The following is a 15368-nucleotide window of genomic DNA, read 5'->3' on the forward strand; positions in this document are numbered from 1 at the left end:
GTAGTGTTTCTGGGCACTCCCCTTTCTGCTATAAACTGATGCCACAAAACTAGTTAAACAGGTATAGCTCACCTCTCCAGAAACACTTTCTTACTTTATATGGGTGGTATTGCTCTGGTTCTTCCATATGGAATGCAAGGGGCATTATTTCCTGGATCTTTGGTATTCAAAGAAGCACTATAAATGACTTGGAATGATACGTACAAATACTGTATTTCAAACTGTTTTCACAAGGAAAAGGCACTCTCACTAAATAGCACCACCTGGTGGCACTAGAGCTCATAAGAATCCATTTTTAAATTGCTTTTTGCTGATTTAAAAGTTATGGGGATGTGAAGGTTCCATTTTTTATTTTAAATGTAAGGGAGAGAAGACCTTTGCTTTAATTGTGGTGCTGCATTTTCAGAGAAGAATAGTTTAAAACAATGAATGGCATTAACTTGCAGAAACCTAGTTGCAAATTATTGTAGCATCACTTGGGAAACTTCAAATGTTTATAAATTAAGCTTGATACTAAGTTCTGATATGCTAAACTATAGGTAAAGGTAAAGGGACCCCTGACTATTAGGTCCAGTCGTGACCAACTCTGGGGTTGCGGCGCTCATCTAGCTTTATGGGCCGAGGGAGCCGGCGTACAGCTTCTGGGTCATGTGGCCAGCATGACTAAGCTGCTTCTGGCAAACCAGAGCAGCACATGGAAATGCCGTTTCCCTTCCCGCCAGAGTGGTACCTATTTATCTATTTGCACTTTGACGTGCTTTCGAACTGCTAGGTTGGCAGGAGCAGGGACCGAGCAACGGGAGCTCACCCCGTCGCGGGGATTCGAACCGCCAACCTTCTGATCGGCAAGTCCTAGGCTCTGTGGTTTAACCCACAGCGCCACCCGCGTCCCTATGCTAAACTATTGTTTGGTACTATTTTGCTTGAACTAACCACAGTTAAGAGTAAACCAGAGTTTCCCAAGTTTGAGTATAACGTATAGATGACGGTGCCTGTACAGTGGTACCTTGGGTTACATGCGCTTCAGGTTACAGACTTCGCTAACCCAGAAATATTACCTCGGGTTAAGAACTTTGCTTCAGGATGAGAACAGAAATCGTTCAGCGGCAGCGCAGCAGCAGGAGGAGGCCCCATTAGCTAAAGTGGTGCTTCAGGTTAAGAACAGTTTCAGGTTAAGAACGGACCTCCGGAACGAACGAAGTACTTAACCCGAGTTACCACTGTATTTGAAAAACAGGCTAGAGCAGGGGTGCCCAAACTTTTTTCAAAGGGGGCCAGATTTGATGAAGTGAACATGCATGAGGGTGAGCTTTTTTTAGGATTGAAGTTGTTGAGCATTTTTTACAATTTTACCCCAAAGTTGTTGAGCTTTTTTACTGCCACGGGGGCCGGATTAGGCCCCTGAAATGGACTTTGGACATGCCTGGGCTAGAGGGATAGAGATCTGCCGCGTTGGTTGCAAGTGGCCAGCCCTTTGTACTTAAAGCAGCAGCACTGCTTGCTAGTCGCTGTATATCAATGAGGAGACTTCAGGGGGAAGAAGGGATCTGAAAAAGGCTTCTTGGAAAACCCCATAACTCTCCTCCTGATGGAGCCTTTTAAAAGAAAGCCTTGATCCTTGGAATGGTTGGCGGTGCATTTTCTGCTTCACCTTTGCGACAAAGGCCAGCGCTTAGTTGCTCAATGGGCCCTCTGGATAAGAGAAATGAAACGAACATGCGGAATTTCCATTTTTGTAAAGAAACATCTGCAAGGGGAAACAGCACACCGAATCGCGCCAACTCTCTGCAACTGGGAAGTTTTCATGGAGAGATCTTATCTCTCTCTTTTGTTGCAAAACTACAGCTATCTCAATGTAAATAGATATGTCGCTGCCCCAATAAATCACTCTCTTTGGAAAAAATTCTCCCCTTAAACAATAGAAGCCCCAAGGGTACAAACTTGTAGGTTTTCAACCCTTTCTCCCCCTCAGGTGAATTCTACTTATCTACCTTTGTTAATCATGTGTTGCTCGTAAATCTAAAGCTTAAATTTATAATAATCAAGGGAACAAATGTCAGCATAGCTGCATCTTCAGCACTGGGGTTGGTAGTAAAGTGACCAGGGCTAATTTTCCCGATCCTGAAGCTGCTAAGAAGGAGCATGCAAATATTATAATCTTTGCTGAAGACGGCATCAGGCTTAGAGTGTGAATGTTCAAATTAGTGCTAGTACCTAATTAACCTGAAACCACCAGTCGCTTCTTATAAGGTTAATATTAGATGCCTGACTTAAGAATGCACTATATAAGCACATGGTTTGCTTGCTGTGCTGTAAGCCACCCAGAGTGGCTGGGGAAACCCAGCTAGATGGGTGGAGTATAAATAATAATAATAATAATAATAATAATAATAATAATAATAGCTTTATTACTGTCTCTTTTGGACGGGGGCAGCGGGAAGCAACCATTGCACTGCACTGAGCTCACGCTCTCTTTGTTGCTTAAGTTGTTCAGTGCACTTGGAGCATTGCTGAGTAATGGCTATTACTTGGGGCGACGGGAACGACAACCAACCATTTATATAAGGGGTCAGCATACTTTTCCAGCAGTGGGCAGTGGCGTAGCGTGGGTGGTCAGCACCCGGGGCAAGGCAAGTAATTTGCGCCCCCTAACCCGTGGATTTGCACATCCTAACCTGTGGATTTGCGCACCCTAACCCCCAAATGTTGCGCCCGGTGCGGCCGGCCCCCCCTGCACCCCCCACGCTACGCCACTGGCAGGGGGCCAGTCCACTGTCCCTCAGACCTTGTGGGGGGCCAGACTATATTTTGAAGGGAAAAAAATGAACGAATTCCTATGCCCCACAAATAACCCAGAGATGCATTTAAAATAAAATGACACATTCTACTCATGTAAACACAAACTGATTCCCGGACCGTCCACGGGCCAGATTTAGAAGGCGATTTGGCCGGATCCAGCCCCCGGACCTTAGTTTGCCTACCCATGGTTTATATCCTGTCTTTTCTACCAAAGAGCTTATGGTCCTCCTCTCTTTCTTTTATCCTCACAACAGCCCTGTGAAGTAGGCTAGGCTGAGAAGTAATGACTGGAGCAAGGTCACCCAGAGAAAGTTTCATGTCTGAGTGGGGATTTGAACCCAGGTCTCTCTGCCAGCCCTATTCTGGCACCCGAACCTCTCTACTGGTTTTCAAATCACTTCTGAAAATGAAGGAAGGAAAAGTGCGTTATGTCCAGGATTTCAATAAGCCTGCCATTTGTCAAAATGAGGGTGGTCTTGTAAGCTGATGTAGTATTGGGCTAGGGGTGTTCCCTAAGAAATATTGGAGAGCCAATTCTCAATTTTAAAAAGCTTGCTGCTATTGAGTTGGAGGGGGGTGAGGAGGATGACAGCAGGAGATAGAGGGCTGAAAGACATGTTAAAGCCTAGGTCTAAAAAACCCACTGAATTAGACTAATGGTGCCCTATTTGTACTCCCCCCCCCCCTTCTACAACGCCTTTTAAAAAGTTTGAAAAGCGAAGAAGAATCTACAAACGTCCCAAAGAAATGAGACTTTCAGTTTTTGACAGTGCGCTTTCTACTAGCTTCTTGCTGACGGATTGTGTGTAGCTGCTTGCTGTGTGTGTGTGTGTTGAATTGGAGAGAGCTAGCCTGGCCCGGTCATGGGTAGAAGCTCCCTCCCTCTTCCACTGACAAACCTGATGGTTATCTTGGTCAAGTCTTGAACACACTAACCTTGAACTTTTTGCCCCGTGCTGTGGGAATTGGTGATGTATTGGTCACTTTCTGCTTCAGTTCTAGGAGAGTTGTATTGCATGAGAAATCCACCGTGTGCTACTGTTGAATCACATTGACTTAAAAGTTATTTTTTTTCTTCCTCTCCCTCTTGCTTTTTAGCTCAGCATTGAGCAGGCCCAAGCTGTAGCAGAACAAGTTGAGATGAAGGCAAAAATGGTACAATCTGAAGTGAAAGCAGTGACATCTAGACACAAGAAGGCCCTAGAAGAAAGGGAGTGTGAGCTGCTATGGAAGGTAAAAAAGAAAGAAAAAAGACACAGGGCATGCCATCTGGTTCATGAACCACAATGGCACACTTTTATTGTCCCTTGGCAAATGGGACGGGGCGTTCCCTGCTGATCTGTGTCTTGTTTAAACAGCTGGTTCTCTTGTTTGTCTTCACAATAAACATGTGTTATGGTTACCCATCTATAAAAGGAACAAGAAAAAAAGTTCGGTGAAAGAGTAGCTGAATTCAGACAAAGCACTAAACTATGGTGCCATGCCAACATTGCTGGACTGCAGGTTCCATTGTTCCTGAGCATTGCCGGTGCTTGCTGGGGCTGATGGGAGTTGTAGTCCAAAACAACTTCTGGAAGGACACCATGTTGCCTGTACTTGTATTAAAGATAGGTTAGTATTGCAGGAATGATGCTAGCCTTGCCCTGATGAATGAGCTGATCTACTTCTCTCGTCTGTCATCCAAATCTTGGCAAAGTCTGACTGATCTCAACTGTTCATGGAAACCAGCCAGCTGCATAAACCATAGTTTGACGTCTTGTTTCCACTAACAGTAATTTAGATGAAACTCTGATTTGTTAAGGTTTGGATGACCCAGCAAGTTGTGGCTAATTTCAGATGGAAGTGAAACTTTCTGAACTCTGTGTGGCTGTGCTGAAGGAGGAGAGGGCCTGGGAGAAGCTGGGTTCATTCATGCAAAGCTAAACTATGGTTTTAATGTTCCATCTGAAGCAGCCTATTCTCTGCTTGACCAAACTGGCTATCATCCAGTCCTTGATAAGTTAAACACGGGAAGTATATAGAGCTATAGCCTGCCCCCAAAATGTGAAATGTACTTTAGTTTTTACAGCAAATTCTGAACGCTACAAAGCCATGTATTCTTGCCACAAACAAACTACTTCTCTGTTCTTTGAGTGTGAAACCCTGTGTAATTAACTTTCCTTTTAAGCCCCTTGCGTGGCTTGTAAATAAAACTAGCAGGGCTGAAAAATTTTTAAAAATTCTATTTGGGGCTATCATTTTAGGCTGTATCAAATGAATCTACTTGGGTGCCCAGTGAGTGTGACGTCATGACATCACAATGTCACACCCCTGCCTCAGAACTTGAATTCTGGTAGCACCAGAATTCTTGCAAGGCCTCAGACAGCATCTCTGACGTGTATCGAGGCCTCAGATATGACTTCTGGTGCTTCAAGAGGCTGAGCACCCACAACGAACTATTTGTGGGTGCTCAGAGCCCCCTATAGTTGGCACCCCTGGGCTGTGTATAGGTGATTTTCCTGATTATAGTGACTTCAGGCAGGTAGGAGAGTAATTTTACCCCAACCCAACTTTAAAATGTCTTTCTCTTTCCCTAAATACACAGCGTGCTAGGTATATCTTTGTGCTAACATATCTAACATGTTACGTCTTAACTGGGGCAACATCTAATATGTTACACATAATAGGCATATATGTAATCTGAGAGTGTGCCCTTCTCGTCCTTTTCTCTGAAGTACCTGAGCTTTCACATCTACATGAGGGGGTAGTTTTAATGGGACAATATACCGTATTTTTCACTCTATAAGATGCACCAGACCATAAGACGCACCTAGTTTTTGGAGGAGGAAAACAAGAAAAAAAATATTCTGAATCTCAGAAGCCAGAACAGCAAGAGGGATCGCTGTGCAGCGAAAGCAGCAATCCCTCTTGCTGTTCTGGCTTCTGGGATAGCTGCGCAGCCTGCATTCACTCCATAAGACGCACACACATTTCCCCTTACTTTTTAGGAGGGAAAAAGTGAGTCTTATAGAGCAAAAAATACGGTAGATATTTTTGAGTGTCTGGAGGCGGGAATGCCACAAACAGCAACCCCCTAAACATTTTCCTCACCATCATGCCTACCATTATTGCAGAGAAAGAGATGATTTCTGTTAACTGAGGTGCATTTGTCAACACATCAGAATTCTTCTTTCCTTTAACATCTTAAATACACAGCTCAAGCTGCCAACAGCATTTATGATATCCTAGAGACAAAGGATGCATAATTGTGTCTGGGCGGGGGGGCATAGCTAGCTGGAAAACAAAATGGCGGCATAATTCTGTGTCTCCAATCGCCCCAAGACAAAATCTAAGCAGAGTGGATCCTATTGATATCTAATCAAAAAGTTTTAATACAGCCTAGGTAAGGTGATGATCCAAGGAATATGGGGACCAAAAAGTAAATCTGCAAGTTTAGATCTTCAGGAAATAGATGGAGCCCTGTTTGAGGCTTCAGAGGAGGCCTCAGACACCGACACGACCAAAGGCAATATGAAAACCCACAAAGGTGGGAAAGTGGCTGCCATAATGGAGGAGGACAGAGACTCAGAGGAGTACATTAATAAAATAAGGTAGGCCCTGGCCTTGGACCAAAGAGCAGCCCTAGATCTAGTTGAGCAGAAATTTGACATGCTTTCTAACAAACTTGTCAGATACCTCTCAAACAGCGTACAAATTGTGTCTCTGTGTCACCTTCGTTTTAGGTGGAGAAAATCCGCCAAGTGAAAGCCAAGTCCCTCTACCTGCAGGTTGAGAAACTGCGTCAGAATCTAAACAAGTTGGACAACACCATCAGCGCAGTGCAGCAGGTCCTGGAGGAAGGCCGGAGCATGGATATCCTCCTGGCTCGCGACCGGATGCTCGCTCAGGTGCAGGAGCTGAAGAACGTCCGAGGCTTCCTGCAGCCCCAAGAGGACGACAGGGTCATGTTCACTCCTCCTGACCAGGCATTGTATATGGCCATCAAGTCTATGGGGTTTGTCAGCAGCGGGGCCTTCGCTCCTCTGACCAAAGCCACTGGAGAAGGTCTCAAGCGGGCACTGCAGGGCAAAGTGGCCTCTTTCACAGTGATCGGCTATGACCACGACGGGGAGACGCGTCTTTCCGGGGGAGACATGATCTCTGCCGTGGTCATGGGGCCAGATGGAAATCTCTTTGGGGCAGATATTAGCGACCAGCAGAATGGAACCTACATCGTCAATTACAGGCCGCAGATGGAAGGGGAGCACCTGATTTCGGTCATGATGTGCAACCAGCACATAGAAAACAGCCCGTTCAAAGTCACCGTCAAGTCAGGGCGCAGCTATGTTGGCATCGGGCTTCCGGGGCTCTGTTTTGCCAGCGAGGGGGATAGCGAGGGCAAGCTGTGCCGCCCCTGGGGCGTTAGTGTAGATAAGGAAGGCTACATCATCGTCGCCGACCGCAGCAACAACCGCATCCAGGTCTTTAAGCCTTGCGGCGCCTTCCACCACAAGTTTGGCACCTTGGGCTCCAGGCCCGGCCAGTTTGACAGGCCTGCCGGCGTGGCCTCCGACTCCTCGCGGCGGATTGTCGTGGCCGACAAGGACAATCATCGCATCCAGATCTTCACCTTTGACGGCCAGTTCATTCTGAAGTTCGGGGAGAAAGGAACCAAGAACGGGCAGTTCAATTACCCGTGGGATGTGGCGGTGAACTCCGAGGGCAAAATCCTGGTGTCCGACACGAGGAACCATCGGGTTCAGCTCTTTGGGCCTGACGGAGTGTTCCTGAACAAGTACGGTTTTGAAGGGGCACTCTGGAAGCACTTTGATTCCCCGAGAGGAGTGACGTTCAATCACGAAGGCCACCTGGTCGTGACGGATTTCAACAATCACCGCCTCCTGGTCATACACCCCGACTGTCAGTCGGCCCGCTTCCTTGGCTCCGAAGGCACAAGCAACGGCCAGTTTCTGCGCCCGCAAGGTGTGGCCGTGGACCAGGAAGGCCGAATCATTGTGGCAGATTCCAGGAACCACCGCGTGCAGATATTTGAGCCGAATGGCAGCTTTTTATGCAAATTTGGCACTCAGGGAAGTGGCTTTGGTCAGATGGACCGTCCTTCAGGTATAACAGTCACCCCAGATGGCATGATTGTTGTGGTTGACTTTGGAAACAATCGCATACTCGTCTTTTGATCTGTCTTTAATCTATACTTAAGAAGAAAACTGTCTCAGGGAAAATCCTTTTAAGAAAACACACACACACACACACACACACAAATACAAATTGCAACGTTAGTTTCAAACCTACCTCATCTTTATTTTATAGATGAATGTACTTTTATCTACCTCATTATATTTGTGTTCCTTTTACCTCCACAGTATACACAGTGCAGCATAAAATTAAACTACTACTTCTCCCCACCCCCCACCCCCCAGATGTGGGGGCATTCATGGTTTTGTGCACACTAGCTGGTTTGGGCAGCAAATCCTGTAGACTCTGCCAAAAAGGCACACACTCTCATCTTTAAAAAGAAGAAAGAAAGAAAATCGGTAGTTTTTAGGTATTTTTAATTTTGTTGTTCTGACCATACTGTGGGGAGTTGCTTTGTTTTATGGCGGCGGTGAAGGGGTCCTGTTTTTAGATGCTGCTGCAGCAGAGAACTTGTTCCTTGTTCTCGTTTATTTTCTTTTTAATACCTCAGTGCATTTGACATACTGTTCAGCGTTAAAAGAGTCGTCGTTTCCGAAAGGCTTTGGCCTTTTTTTTTTTTGCAAGTGGGATGGGCTTCCCTGGGCCAGGGAGGGAAGTCCAGGTTCTTCTTCGTTGGTATTCGCTGTTTTGCATGTATTATTATTATTTTTTTGTAAAAGAAAAATGCAGTATCCTCACAACACAAAAGGAAGCTGCTTAGGAAAATGCACAAGGCGTTATGAATATGTTTAGCTTCTCTTTATTTGGTGGCTTTGGACACGGGTCCAAAGGCGCACGTGGTAAGTGTCCTCCTTGTATGTGGGACCTCTGGGAGCAGTCCTCCTTTCCCTCCTCACTGCTGGGCAAGCTGCTCTCCAAACTTGGAAACGTTTAGAAGTTTTACCTCCAAGGCGGCATGAGGAGGTGCTGCCTGGGTGTGCGGGTGATTGTGTGGGGGGGAAGCCTGGAGGGAAAGTGGCTTCTGTCAAAATCTCTGGGTCGTAGCTTTGGTGCCACTTATTCTCAAAAGGTGCGCGAGGGCTTCCTTTTGACTGCGTGTTTCTCTCATAGCCTTCCCCCCCCCCCTAGTTCTTTATAAAAAGATATATTTTTGTCTGTGCGCTCTGTTTCTCTCTCTAGATATAGACATAGCTCTTTGTTACAATACACGTGGAAAGGCAATGAGCTTGGGCCGAATGTTGTGTTTTGAAGGCATGCGCTGGAAGAATTTGCTTTTTAGAAACCGAGCCTAGTTCGTGCCTCTAGACATTTATAATTGTTCAGATATAAACAACGGAACTTTGGAGATTCAGGGTGTTTCGGTCGCACCTGGGTGAAGGAAGAGAGACTGTAGAACGAAATCTGAGCTTTCCATAAAGCTCCCCTTCTTGGAAATTCATCTTGCCAGGACACCCATGTAGCTCCCTCTCTCAGGGACAAGATAGTGTACAGAAAGAGAACCACCCTAAAACCTACCTCATTTGTCCCAGCGCCAAAGAATGCCATGTGAAATGGGGTGCAGTATCTTAAAGCAAAACTACGAGTTCCTTGAATTTAATCAGCCACAAAATTTAGCACTGAGAGAGGTGAGATTCTTAGACTTCTCCAATAAGCTTCAGATTTCAGGTTTAGTACCGAACCATAGGAATGGAATTCCTCCATGTTGCCCTGTTGAACTTTCCAGTTCTCACCTTAACACTGTACATTCCTCTATATACAGATATTTGGGAGCAAGCCTCATTGGCCACCGTGGAGCTTACTCTTGAGCACGTGTGTGGTGGGATTGTAGCTATTCCCTTTGCTAAGGTTATCTCAGGAGACATATGTTTCGTTTGTGTCTCAACTAGAATCCTAGTTGGAAATCCAAAATATTAATAAGGTGGATGTTTCTGGCATAGTGAAGAGACTTTGTAGTTTTTTTGTATCCTTCGTTATTACTGAGGAAGAAATAAGCTGTACTGATGTCACATGAAGGCTGAAATGTGGTCCAGTTATTGTATACGAATGCTCTACCATATGCCCATTATTGGCAATTAAAATTTTTTTTTTCTAGGGATTTCAGTACTAACAAAGATGTTGTGAGTTGCACTTTGCGTATTTTCTTAGAAACTAACTTTTAGAAACAGGAAGCTTGAGTTTTGTCTTTCCATTGAACCGCAGCCCACAAAATGCAGAAAACTTGCATCCCTTCCCTCAGCAAATTTGGATGGTCCAGGAAGAATGTAGAATTGGTGAGTGTCTGAACTCTAATGTTTCTAATAGGTTTAATCAGGTTAGTTCAAAACATTGCCTTTCCTTTTAGCCAATACCAGCATCTCTGAAGAGAGTGCATCAAAGCCTGTTAGGATACTGGGTTGTTTTTTCAAAAAAGAGCGGAGATAGTTTAAAGTGGGAAACTGTTCTCTACAGTCACTGAGAACCATTGCATCCTTGGCAGTGAAATTCACTTTGGTTCTCATTTCCTCCCCTCCTCTTTTGTAGTGGGCCTGATGTTGTGACGTCTGAGGATGTCCACACACTACGTAGCTGGTTAGTTGCAAAGCATAGTTTAGTGGAGATGGGGGCATGGACTAAGCAATCTGTCAGTGGCACTGTAACCACAACTGTACATTTTGTGCCACTTCTTCAAGAATCCCTTGCATCATGCTTGGAAGGTTTTCTGCCCCCTCTATGTACACCAAAATACCATGTTTTCGTCTGGAAAAGGGTAATCTGTGTGCTTTTAATAGAAGACTTGCCATTGAACTGCTCATCACATTACGTCAGAAACTGTTGTCTAAATTGGAGGTGTGTTGGTTCCATGCAGTGCCGCTGGAGATTTCATGCTTGATTTCGTGCTTCACATGAGGCTGGCGTATGACGTTCGAAGGCATTGCAGATTAGAGCATTTTACTTGGGACTCAAGGAGTTGAGAAGTAAGGTTAGCCTTCCTGATCTAGCTACCAAAGATAACTGGTTAAAAAGCTTTAATTTTTGAGTTGGCAGAATCCCATGTGTGTGTGTGTCTGTAAGGCAAGCGTTTGCCTTCCTTCTATTGATGTTACCCTATTTGCTTTTGGATGGGCTTCTCTTAAAATAAGCTACTTTTTTTTTTGAGTAAAAGTTCTCTGTGCTGTGCCATCCCATTTTGCTGTGTAAAACTGTTAGGTAGCGGAATAGTGTTTTGAGCTTTGTGACTTTTGTATGTTATTTGCTGCACAAGCTTGGAGAAGCCAGAAATCTCTTTACTTGTAGGAAAGAAATGGTGTGTCGTTCTTCCATAAATACACTACTTCTACTGGTGGATCAAGATATCCGCAGTTTGGCACAAAGAAAACCAGGGTGGGGTGGGGGGGACACATCTGATAAACACATTCAGCTTGCATATCGAAATGTTTTATTTTTAAAATGCTGCTGTTTGGCTACCCTGAGTGACTCCTGTCAGTAACTGCAGTTGGTGTAGTGCTAAGCACATGTTACCTCACCTAAAGTATTAGTGTACTTCTGACATAGGAGTGTTTATAACGCTATGAAGCTAAGTAGTGTAATAATACAGGAAACATTTAATGCCAACATAAAATGCCCCTTAGGGGTTTGGGTTTTTATTGGGTATAGAAGTGACAGGATTTAAACTCCATCTGTTTTGCATGTTCATGGGCTTTATACAGCAATCCAGACACAGGACTCAAGTACAAAGCAGGGCTACCAAAAAGTGCGTAAGCTACAAGCTACAAACATGTGCTTTGTATAAGTCTTCTGAGCTAATAAACCTGGTTTAGGCAAAATATGTTTTTTAAATGCTTTCTAAATTTTGTGCACTAAACACTTGAATTTGAGCTGTTATAAATTGCAACTCCCCCCCCCCCCCCCCGTCCCAAATGCATTCTCCATCAAATTATCGCTACGCTCCTGATTAAGCTTTATGAATCAAATATCCGGCTAAATAGTCTTTTTAGTTGATGCTGAAAGCCCAGTAGGAAGTCATGGTGCTGAGCAGCAGTACTTCAGGTGGCAAACTTTGGTACCCTTAAGTATAACTTATTTGGGGAAACCATCAAAGGAATACTATAAGTGGAGGTTGCCATGGAGACCTAAAATATATTAAAAATATGTTCTCCCTAAACCTAATGAGATCTGGGATCAAGGGGGACATTTCCTTACGGCATTGCAAGAGATTGGTGTGGCCTGTTTTAGTTAGTTAAGCCAATATTAATTTATTAAAGAGGAGAGGTCTCTGCTTGATTTTAGCCATATCTCAAGATTTCTTTTGAAGATCAGGAGATTCCTATGTTTAGTTCTGATTTAAATTAAGAAGTGCCAAAGCATTTTTTGTGTGGAGTTGTGTTTTGTGTGTGTGTGTGTGTGTGGTTTGTTGTTTTTTTACGTAAGTATATCCAAAGGTGCCAAAAGGTAATAGGGTATTAAAAAGTAAGAAAAGATGATGTTTAGACATGCACACAGTTTGGACTGTGTAAAAAGTTAACACTGGTACTTGCGTTAGACAAACACTGTTTTTTGGTCCTTGAGTCCTCAGGAAACCAGCAGAACCCAGTTTGCTGTGGTACTAGATGCCTAAAAAAGTAGAATTTAAAGTTCTACCTCACTTTGATGAAAGAAGCACAGTATCTACCTCAAATTTAGCACCAGAATGTCATAGAAGAAAATGGTTTTCCACCACGAGGAGAAAAGGGATTGACCACAAATAGCATTAAACCAGGGTGGTACAACCCCCACCCCACCCCGATGGCCACACTTAAAAGTATAAGAGACACTTTGGAAATCTCAGGCAAACAAACCGATAACCCTTCGCCATTAACTGGTCTTTGTAAGTCACAATCCCTCCCCATCTTTCAGTATTAAGACACAGTGGACTGGTCAGTAAATTGGGTCTTGCATAGTTCTTGTGATTACAGGTCTCTCTGCTAGAGGGGAAAACTCTGTTTGCTGATATCTACTGGTTAGTTTGTTAGAAAACAATCTTGTGGAGACCTGATACGCCTGCCAGGAAAACTCTCATTATCCGTTGAGAATGTATGAAAGGAAGTAATATTCTCCTACATTTCAAAATGATTATATGCGACAGGACGGGAATGAGATTGTGGGTTATTCTGTTAATTTTTGGAAGAGGACATTTTGGCAGTGTTAAGATGCTCACACCAAAGGTAGTTTAGACTGGACTGTCTCTTCCCTTGTTTTCCATATTTAACAGCAAAGCTAGAATAGAAGCACATGATGGATTGCTGTGATTGTATCTCCTAAATCTTTGCCTCTTCCTCTGTCTTTCTTATAAGTGGGATTGGAGAAATGAGACTTGGATAATGACTCCAGTGGGTACAGACCACCACTAGAGATCATGCTATGTTGAGCTTGGTAAGATTGGGATGGTATTGGTTCTCTCCCCCCCCCCTCCCCATCATTGTTTAACCAGTAATGGTTCTTCAGGAAGAATTTTTTTTAATAAAGAAAGCTTTGTTGTACCTGCATGGTCTTAGACCTCTTCAATGATTGTATCAACGTACAAACTCAGGTTGCCTTTTAATTTTGTTTGTAGCTCCTTTGTCAAGAGAGCTTTGGTGACTGAATGTTAAGGTATGTAGTAGAATAGATGGCGTTCTTTAAGCCGCCAAACTAGAAAAATTCTTTTGTAGCGTTACAGAATATTTCTCAAGTCTATGTAGATTCTTTCCCAGGGAGAGCTTCTTGGTTTTAGTCTCTTCCCCTTAGGACATTTTTTAAAAATAGTTAATGTGCGCAAAGTCACCCAAGCTTGTGGGGGTGACTCTTCTTACTGTATGTGATATTTCTTGTATTGTGCCTCACCTGTTGTGCATCTATTTAGATGGTGGTACATTTCTAAACAGTTAAGGCAATGGTCCTTGATAATATTCTTTTTTAAAGCATGTCCGTTTTTTTTCTATGCCTAAACACAAAGTGGGTGGTCTAAGACCAAAGAGAACATGTTAAAAAAAAAATCAGTATGGGGGGGACGGGGACATACCCTCTGCAGACTAAATTCCTCCATTGGCTATATAGTAGACCTTGATCTTTGTGAATCTTTGCTCAAGCAAGAAATTTAATTTTAGGACAGTCCTATGGTCCCTTTAAAGGGCACCCCATGGTCCGTAGGATAGAGATTTCACTCTCAGCTCGAGAAGGGGCCTTACCTTTGAATTGCAAACCCTCCTGTTGTGGGTGCAAAAACCACCGGTGCTGTTACATACTGTAGGTGACTTTGGATACAGGGATTTGACACCCCCCCCCCCCCCCGGAATGAGAGCAGGGAAGTACACCAGTCCTAGAGCCAGTTGCTTTTTAATAAATCTCTGCTGTCCGCTTCCAGGTAAGCAGCCTAGCTAAAGTCCCACAATACAAATATGGGCATTGTGTATAGCTTGATTTGGTCGAGACAATTATTTCCTTCCTTCAGCTGAAGCCCTGTATTCTTTTTAAGATTCGGTCAGCTGGTGTTCTGAGCTCCAAAGTTGCAGAGCACAGCAGAACAGGTGAGGCACAAGCTTTGTTTAAACGGGCTAAAAAATAAATAAAGTTAGAACTTGCGTGTTTTTAATGGAGGCTTCTGAATGTATCTTTGTGGTCCATGGAGAAGGCTGAAGGATGTAGCAAGGGGACAATGTATCAGCTACTGGCAGCCTTAAAACAAAGTCATTCTCTCTCTGGACTTTAAAATGTTTCTATGCAGTTTATTTTATTTTTGTTTAATCAAATAAATGTGAGTTTCACTTCAATTGTGGTTTGTCTTCCATTTTCTCCCCACCCTTCTTTCAAATGCATGTATACCAAAAACCAACATCAGCAAATTCATATGGACTCAACGCTGGAAAGCAGGTTAGCCTATTACTTGCTACCTCTTGCTAACAGTCTACTCTTGAAGAACTGATTTTTTTTTTCTAGTTAATGTGCTTTAATGCATCCTCTATAGGGAAAGCCCTGCACTTCTATGATGGAAAGTGTTTTACCAGCAGACACCCCAATGTGGTGGGGTATTCAGCTAGCTGCAGGTACAGTTTGGTCATACCGTAACTTAATCCTCCTGGATGCAACAAGGCAGTGCTAACAGAGCAGAGCTAACACCTTGATCTGTGTGGGCTCATACCATATATACAAGGTAAACCTACTTAGGAGGCATGAAATACACCTTTTCATGCTTTTGCTGCATGCCTAAGTAGATGGGGGGGGGGGAAGGTCCAAAGAGCTACTCTATACATACCGTGCAGCCAAATCTTTTGAGATCTGTATGTTTGCTCTGTATCTTTTAATTATACAGCATCACAAGTGCCAAGCCAGGCAACTGACAAGCAGAACGAATGCTGGAGAAAGGGATAAAAAGAATCTACAGTATGGTATTTTTTTTTTTGTTTTAATTAAAAATTCAAACCAACACACTTCAGAACATCATA

The 15368-nt window shown here is 43.8% G+C and overlaps 1 protein-coding gene across 1 annotated transcript in view; it reads left to right on the top strand.

Annotated features, from left to right (window-relative positions):
- TRIM71 (tripartite motif containing 71) overlaps nucleotides 1–13833 on the top strand; it is a 55516-nt gene extending 41683 nt beyond the window's left edge. Inside the window, exons 3-4 of the mRNA XM_083404740.1 lie at nucleotides 3898–4032; nucleotides 6522–13833. Coding sequence (XP_083260866.1) covers nucleotides 3898–4032; nucleotides 6522–7973 — 1587 coding nt within the window. The 3' untranslated portion in view covers nucleotides 7974–13833. The remainder of the gene's footprint in view (nucleotides 1–3897; nucleotides 4033–6521) is intronic.
- The last annotated feature ends 1535 nt before the right edge of the window (nucleotides 13834–15368 follow it).

Source organism: Podarcis tiliguerta, assembly GCF_965153285.1.
Source record: "Podarcis tiliguerta genome assembly, chromosome: 12".
In the NCBI taxonomy this organism is placed as follows: domain Eukaryota; kingdom Metazoa; phylum Chordata; class Lepidosauria; order Squamata; family Lacertidae; genus Podarcis; species Podarcis tiliguerta.